The sequence below is a fragment of the Glycine max genome, chromosome 18 (genome assembly GCF_000004515.6).
Source record: "Glycine max cultivar Williams 82 chromosome 18, Glycine_max_v4.0, whole genome shotgun sequence".
In the NCBI taxonomy this organism is placed as follows: Eukaryota; Viridiplantae; Streptophyta; class Magnoliopsida; order Fabales; family Fabaceae; genus Glycine; species Glycine max.
In genome coordinates, this window is record NC_038254.2 from 16,399,727 (window position 1) to 16,408,113 (window position 8,387).

At 32.6% G+C, this 8,387-nt stretch overlaps 1 protein-coding gene across 1 annotated transcript; it reads right to left on the bottom strand.

Annotated features, from left to right (window-relative positions):
* Positions 1 to 2,446: 2,446 nt before the first annotated feature.
* On the bottom strand, positions 2,447 to 6,528 carry LOC100807510 (probable serine/threonine-protein kinase PIX7). Its single transcript, XM_003551939.5, has 6 exons — positions 5,830 to 6,528; positions 4,805 to 5,142; positions 4,524 to 4,659; positions 4,005 to 4,141; positions 3,803 to 3,926; positions 2,447 to 3,351 (listed from the first exon to the last, which is right to left on the bottom strand). The coding sequence occupies exons 1-6, from the start codon at positions 6,038 to 6,040 to the stop codon at positions 2,834 to 2,836; spliced, it is 1,464 nt and encodes a 487-aa protein (XP_003551987.1). The 5' UTR covers positions 6,041 to 6,528; the 3' UTR covers positions 2,447 to 2,833.
* Between the last annotated feature and the right edge of the window lie 1,859 nt (positions 6,529 to 8,387).

The following is an 8,387-nucleotide window of genomic DNA, read 5'->3' on the forward strand; positions in this document are numbered from 1 at the left end:
AGGTGTAGTTGAAAAATAAGTCATTGATGATATCTTGAAATTTTAAAATAAATCAATACTTTGTGTTCGCCTCTAAAGTATCACGTCGACTGAGTGTCCATGTCAACAATTCAGACACAAACTCCATGTATATTCATGCCACCATCCCCATTAAATACTAGATGTTAAATTAACAAATAAAACAATAGTATAATCCAAGTAAGAAACATGGGGATTAAAACAGAACAATTAAAAATTGAGAAGACAAATTGTCTCAACACATTATGGAGGCTAAAAACACAATTAAGACAATTTAAAAAATTGTGTATCACTGATAAGAAAATGTCATTAAAAATCTCAACCAAAAGATATAAAAGTACCCCGTAAATAACGTCACTAAATTTTGCTCTACCAAAATACTTTAAAATGGACAATGGCATTTTTTTTATGAGGACATACTTTTCAGATTGATGGAAAAATATCCACCATTTACACATTCAATTATTGTTTACATATTCTGAAATATAGACATTTAATACACTGCACAATAGTTGGTCATATTATAATGGTGGGACTAGTCAAAATTATTTTCTATAGAAAATGATTCATTAGATGCATCGAAATGGTGAAAAGAAATAAAGAGAAAATAATCGTTTCTTGTTGGTCCACCATTACTTTTAGCTTGAGGATAACATTCAACTTTCTTTCTTAAGGTGAAATGACTTATTTATTTTATTTAGTTTTATTTTTCATTTTAGAAAGTTAAATTTAGTCATTTGTCTTATCTTTTTTTCAGTTTAATAATTTATCTTTTAAAAAAATTACTTTCGTTATTTATCTTTTTTTGTTTGGTTAAATCTTTAATCTATGTAAGCTTAACATTGTTAATCATTTAAGAATGATTTTTTTTCCCGTTAAAAATGAAGTAAAGAAAAATGAGAGAACTAAAACAAAAAAACTTAAATGATTAATGATATTAATCTTAAATAAACTGAAATATCAAATTAAAAAAAATCAAATTGGACATAAAAAAGTAAGATAAAAAACTAAATAAACTTATTTAAAAGTTAAAAGAATAAAATAAATCAATAAAATAAGATAAAAGATTAAATAAATTATTCATCTCTTTCTTATCATTCAACTTGGATTGGAACTCACGTGTCTAAAATTTGTTTACAAAAATGGGCATTTTATATTACTCGTCATTCATACGTGTAATGTAATTGCACGATGAAATGAAAGTAGCATAATAACATCATTAACATGCCCAGTTTTTTTTTCCTTTTTGGTGGGGGTACATAATACACATCAAAGAATTATTCATCGAAGTTTCAATTATTAAATGAAGCATAAAGGTTAGTAAATATTTGTGTTATAATTTAAAATTTATAAATATATATTACTTATATTAATTCTATTTTATAAAATAAAATATTTATTTTAGAATCTATTAAGTAAAATTAGATTTTCTATCTTTTGAAGATATTTTGTTTTAATGAGTCAATAACTTGTTACGTTTGTTTTGATATCTGTAAATTGATTTTCAAACGTCATATTTAATTTTCAATCAAAGGAAGTCTATGCCTATAAATATATATTTTTTCTCTTCTATAAAAAACACACAAGCACAAGCAGAGTAACACTTCTTTCTCCCTTAATTTTTCTCTTCCTTCTCTTATAAAAAACTATTTTTGAGAGTAAGAGCATTGGTGTTCAAAAGGTTTGGGATCCTTTCGCTACACACGATCGGAACCAACAGGTTGTCGTATCTTGAGAGAGGAACACAATCAGATTTCCTACCAGTGGAAGCGTTTTCTCTCTAAGAATAGCGTTTGCGCGCTTCAACCCAGGCTAATTATTTTGTCCCCTAATTTATTTTTGTTCTTTGTGCTTATTATATGATATAGTGTGTTGATTCATGTGGTGCCAATTAAAATTAGTTTGCTACTGTTATTTTATTATTTAATTCAAGGTTTTGCATTTCTTCTTATTTATTTCTTTCATTTTATTTTAATCTTTTCTAACAATCTTAGAGAGAAAAGTTTTATACTTTCTTCTTGCATAATCTGTTCTGCAGTAGCATCTTGTTTTATCAAAATGTATGTAATGGATACATTGAATCCTTATGCTCCATTAAAAATGTTTTTTTATATTATTTCATTTTTTTAAATTTTAAATTAGTGCGAGATTGTTGAAAAATATTTTCTTATAATTTAAAATTTAAAATTAAAATATATTTTCTTTACTAATGATAATTTTAAAGATTAAATGCTTTTAGAATTAATTTATGTGAAAAACTAAAAGCATCCCACAAATTTTATTTCTTATGTTAGGAAACTATGTTTTACTTGCTCAATTTGCTTAATTTCCTTTGTGAATGTTATAAGTATTTAATGTTAAGAACATACATTAGATATAATTTAATGCAATGAAGCTTCTTTCCTATCTTTCTATAAGCAAGAGCCTGTAGACAATTTAAGTAGCCGCAATGTTTGATAGCACAAGTAAGCCTCTAACCAAACCAAGAGACGACATTTCTGGGGGCAAATGGAAAAAAAATAAAATAAAATTGAGGAGTTAATAATCTTGAATATTTCGAAACAACCTGAAGAAACATATTGGTTGACAATTTGACACTAGAGATAGTAGTAGCTGATAAGCTTTCACCTGCCCTAAGGTCAACACTCAGCATACACCATAAAGAGGCATGCATACATGCATGCATGCTTCTTTTGGTCTCCAGTTGTCCATGAACAAAATGGCTAGACACAAGTGACATCTATACTTGGGGAATGAGAAATGACAAAAAAGAAAGGGTGACAAAGAAAATGAAAACTCATCATCATCGTCAACTCTATGCCTTGCCATTGGGTTTTGGTGATGGTTGTGGAAACTGATGGTGATATGGAGATGCATGCGTGCCATGTGGAATTGATAGGCTCCTTTGCTGTTGCCCATTTCTGGTGAGCAATGCTCCTTGTGTTCTCCCGTTTCTGGTATTTGGACTTGCGCTAAACCGGTCGGCTTGCATTGTCTGAAAATAATACGATGAACTAGCCATGTCCTTGAGGTTTGGCAGAGGCTTTAAAGCTTCCACGACCTCGCTCATCAAGGGTCGTGCTTTTGGATCTCTGCTAAGGCAGTGAGCAGCCAGATGCGCGGCTTTCTGAGCCCCTTTTATGGAAAAGTGGCCTTCCAAGCGGGGGTCTATCAATCTGTAGAACCTTCTTCTCTCTCCCAGATGTGGTCTAGCCCATTCCACAAGGTTGTGTTCACCGTTGGGTCGGTTTTTGTCCATAGATCTTCTGCCAGTCAACATCTCAAGTAGTACCACTCCGAAACTATACACATCACTTCTTGATGTAAGATGTCCTGCCACAAAAATATAAATCTGATTACATAAGGATTAGACACTACACATGTTGGATTACATGCAGAATATTTTGGAAGCTTTAATCATTATGAGTATATAATAGCAACAATTCTAACATAAATCTATTAACAGAATTGGTCATCACAGGAAGAAACTATGGACAACTCAAGCAAATTAGGGTTGTCATCCTTAATCTGCCTTGTGGGGAAACCAAATTACATTACCCAATAAAGATCAAGAACATTGTAACAAGAGCAACAACAGTCATATTCCAAATATTTTTCAGAAATACTTGAGTGATAATCATCAGGATCAGAAAATGTGAATTTGGAGACAAATGAAAGCTCATCAAATATGTAATCAGATACCAGAGAATGATCATGCATTACTTCACTGAAAAATAGCAGCTAAACCTGCAAACTTGGACTTAGCATAGCCAACTAAACTTACCCGTCATGACATATTCTGGTGCTGCATAACCATAGGTTCCCATCACTCGAGTAGACACATGAGTTTTATCACCCTCTGGACCATCTTTTGCAAGTCCAAAGTCTGAGAGCTTAGCATTGTATTCCTGAATAGTTATAATAATATATAAATCAAATCAAGGAATGAAAAGAAAAATGGTAATAATTTAAAATTTGGCACTTACTGCATCCAATAGTATATTGGAAGTTTTGAAATCCCTATATATTACTGGTCGTTCAGCTTCCTCGTGAAGAAAAGCAAGACCCTTTGCAGCTCCTAGTGCAATTTTCATCCTAATGGACCATGGAAGAGGTAGGGACCCTACAAAACATATATAATTTTGTACATGAGAACATACAATGGATATAATCACAACAAAGAGTATAAGCAGAAGTTTGAAGTTCCAATCCATTCTCTTTCACATAAAAGAAAAGCTGCTAAATTCAACAAGAAAAAAAGTGAGATACTTTTAAAAGAATAGCACGGTTTTGATGGAAGCACTAGGGTGTAGATTAGTTCTAAACACTATTCTTAACTAGGCAGATCACTAGAGTAAACTACATCACATAAAACAGAAGAACATCTCTGTCCCCCCCACATTTTATTTTGAGCAAAAGTTTTCATTGACATCAGAAGTCCAAAATATTTTTATCTGGCCTCATACTGCAATGAGAAACCGAGAAGTGAGAAAATAGTAACTTACTCCTAAACAAGTGATTTTCCAGGCTTCCCCGAGGCATAAATTCATATACTAGCAACCTTTGATCATCTTCAATGCAGTAACCAATAAGTTTAACGAGGTGTGGATGAACTAGATCACCAAGATAATTTACCTCAGCCTGTCACATGAACCAAACAAGAATTCGAACTTGATAGATTCAGCATATACTATTCAAAGAAAATATACACATTTAAGAAAATACATAAAAAAAAAAAATCAAACAGAATACAAAGGATGAACAATTATATTACTAAAATACAAACCAGCCATTCTTTATGACCCTGGAGCCCATCATGGTTGAGGGTTTTTACAGCAACAGTAAGCCCCGTGCCAGGTTTCACTGGAGCAGTTCCATTTTCTTCAATCCATCCCTTGAACACACAACCAAAGCCACCTTCACCAAGAAGACTTTCAGGCCGAAAATTTCTCGTTGCTAATTTAAGATCATTGAACGTGAATTTTCGCAGCCTGGAAGAAACTTTAAACTCCTCTTCAAGTTTGGAAGTGGATGAATTGCTTTCAGCATTACTAGTGGTTGTTGAAGAGACTACTGGGACTGTTGGTTGATCTCTACTTGTATCAATAGTTGATTTACTTTCAGCTAATGAAAAGCCAAAATCCAGGAGAGAGCAAAAAGTAATCAGCGAAAGCAATAGGATAGCATCAAGTAGTAGCAAGCTTAGACAAGATGGAGATATAGATAACACTTCAAGAGTAATTTGAAAAATTACAAAAATGAATGAAAATGCAGAAAGCCAGCGAAAACCAATCCAACTAATAGATTGTTTGCAAATTGGGCAAAAATCACAGCCCAAGACAATTTTCCGAAAGGGAAAATTCAATGTAGTTCTTGAATGAATTCTGTTGGGAAAAATGAATACAAGAAAACTCTAAGAAGTATCTTTCAGCATGAATGACAACAAACACACACGTATACATGGTAAGAAGGTGATAGACCTTGATACTTCCAACTTTACGAGTCATGAATGCAATTGTCTGATTCATGAACTCGTCCCCCCACTCAAGGAGGTGAAGAAACTCCCACACAATGATGCTTTGGGGAGGGGGAAGGAATAAAAGAATGAACCATGGTTACCCTTTCAAAGCTCTAACAAAATCCTAACTAAAAGCATTGTATGTATTCCAACACCACCAGGTCTTTGGAACATATTTCATAGAGTTTTGAACAAGCAAAAACTATGAGAAACTCAAATTAAAACATGTCCAAAGATGGAACCTAGAAGCGCATAATAAGAACAGCAATTGTTCTAGAAAAATAGAGGGTTACCATAATTAGTGCTGGTGCCACTAACTGAGCTATCAACCTTGGATCTTGAAGAAATGCAGCTCCCAATGAACCTCAGCCTGAACCAACACCCAGTCTCTTCCTTCTCTTCAACTTCCCCATCCTCTTTCTTCTTCTTCTTCCTCCCCTTTGATTTACACACATCCAAAGACTCCACCACCACCTTTCCATTCTCAGCACCACCCAACCCCATCTATAGCAGCAAGCCCTAAAGAATCAAAAGCACAAATCATCAAAACCAACTCACCCCAAAATCCCTAGCACCCCCTACAAACAATGCCCAAACACCCCCACCACCAAATCCACCATCAACCCAGATGACCAATTCCCAAACTAGACCTAAAAATCACAACTGTACCACTCAAAACCCCTCATAACCACAAAACCCAAAACACCCAAAAATTAAAAGTGCCGAAAAAAGGGGCAGATCACACACCCCCCTTGAACCCTAGATTGATCAGCTTGTGGGTACACCAAACACCGAAAGAGAGTAATGCCAACCCTTTTGCCCAAAAAGAACACGACAACTTAGCTCAACTCAGAAAGCTTTGCTCAAAGGAAGACACACAGAGACATCAATCTAAGAGACGGGTTTGTGTTTGTGTCCTCCTCCTACCCTCTAAGTCCTATGATGCTCTGTCCAAGCTGACCCAGTACAATCCTAACCAATGCTGAAATGGAAACATAGAAAATAATAATAATAATGTGGTAAACTAAAAAATCGGACAATTGCTGGTATCTAAAAATAATAAAATTATAAATTCTACCGTGCGACTGTTGTAATTTAATGTGATAAATTAAATTACAGACATACAGTTTAAATATCTAAAATGAAAATTTTATTGTTTATAATCATTCTATTAATTCCAATAAAATTATTTTCAATTGAAAAATACATGTAATAAAGATACAAAAGTTATAGATTTTTTATAATTATAATTAGATTTAAATATCATTTTGTTTCTTATAATTTATTTTTTGTTTTCTCTTATAAAATTATTTTTTATTTTTAATTGTTATAAATTATAATTATAAGTGGAAATTTTTTTGTTGTTTAAATTTAAATGAAATATGGGAGGGCGGAAAAAGGGGCGTGTGAGGGGAGTGTAGTAGGGTAAAGGTAGGTGCCCGAAGAGGGGGGAGGGGCAGGAGTTTTGGGGTGCCCGGGCTGCCCGAAAGAGGATGATAGGGGTGACCGAAGGGTGGGCGGGCAGTACGGGCAGCAGGAGAAGTGGAAAGTTAGGGCAGGAGAGAGAAAGGGGAGGTGGGACCTACCACTGGATGGTGACGTGTCTGCCTTCGGCGGCCTTAGCTTATGGAAGGCCAAGTCGCGCGTCAGGTTGATCTCATTTTTGGCATATTATTAGCACTGCCATATCATATGACCTGAAATCATGAATGTTATTATTATTTATTACTATTACTTTTACAATAAAAAATATGTGTACTCAAAATATAATTTAAAACTATTATTTAGTTATAAATTATCATGTACAAGAATCATTTTTAATTTATAAAATATATTTTAAAAATTATATTAAAAATATTTTTTAGTTAATAGTATAACTTGTAATGACTGTAAGGGTTAAATTCAATACTACTATTACTTTTAATGCTAGGAGTTAAAATATGTTTAGTTTTTATTTTGTTAAAAATCAAAATTGATTTTGAAAAAACTAATTTTGAAAAAAAATAAAGGTTAAAAAATTGATTTAATTTTAGAATGATATTTTAAAAGTAAGTTTATAATAATTAATTTTGTCAGGATGATAAAAGATAATTTATATTAAAGTGTAACTTAAATATACTAAAATTTTTAGTTTATAATTAGAATAAATTTTTTTCAATAAAAAATTTAATTTTTTTCACAAAAGCAATCTGATTTACCGCATAATTTATTTTGAAAATGGAAATATGGTTGCCCCAAAAAATAGTATGATATTTTCAAAGAGGCTAACCAAGTCGTCCATAAGCATGCGAAACATGTGTTAGGTGTTTCGGGGGAGATGGGTGGTCTTCCAATCTCCCCCTCCTCGGATTCAAATCCCCTTGCAGGATATTTTTGTTGTTTCTTTTTTTCGTGGTTTTAGTTTGAGCTTCTAGCCCCCCACTGTAAAATAAAAAATAAAAAAAAATTGTACAACTTGCAGCTCAAACAAGTTTCGATCAACAAAGTTTTTATTTGTTTTTTATTGTTAAATTTTATTTGTTTAATTGTATATTTATACGACTCGGTTAAAATAAGTATTTTAGGATAAATTTTCATTTTACTTGTAAAGTCGATATTACTTCTTTCCAGTAATATTGATTTGAAGAAATTGTTTTGAAAGAAATTTTTATTTTATTTATAAAGTCGAAATTGTTTCTTTAAAGTAATATTGACTGAGAGTAATTATTCTAGAGGTTATCTTAGACTAAATATGGAAGAACCAGACCGATAATCAAGAAAAAACTAACTTAAAACATGAGACCGATATAACAGTTAAAACCAGCATCATAACTCGACCAAGAGCATGGGATCCCTAATGCGTATATGGACC

What these genes read in the sequence shown, in the direction of transcription:
- LOC100807510 (XM_003551939.5), bottom strand. Translation starts at nt 6,040, where the DNA reads ATGGGGTTGGGTGGTGCTGAGAATGGAAAGGTGGTGGTGGAGTCTTTG. An exon ending in TGGCACCAGCACTAATTATG is followed by an intron (nt 5,143 to 5,829) that starts GTAACCCTCTAT and finishes GCTTTTCATTAG; the next exon opens with CTGAAAGTAAATCAACTATT. An exon ending in GGAAAATCACTTGTTTAGGA is followed by an intron (nt 4,142 to 4,523) that starts GTAAGTTACTAT and finishes TATGTTTTGTAG; the next exon opens with GGTCCCTACCTCTTCCATGG.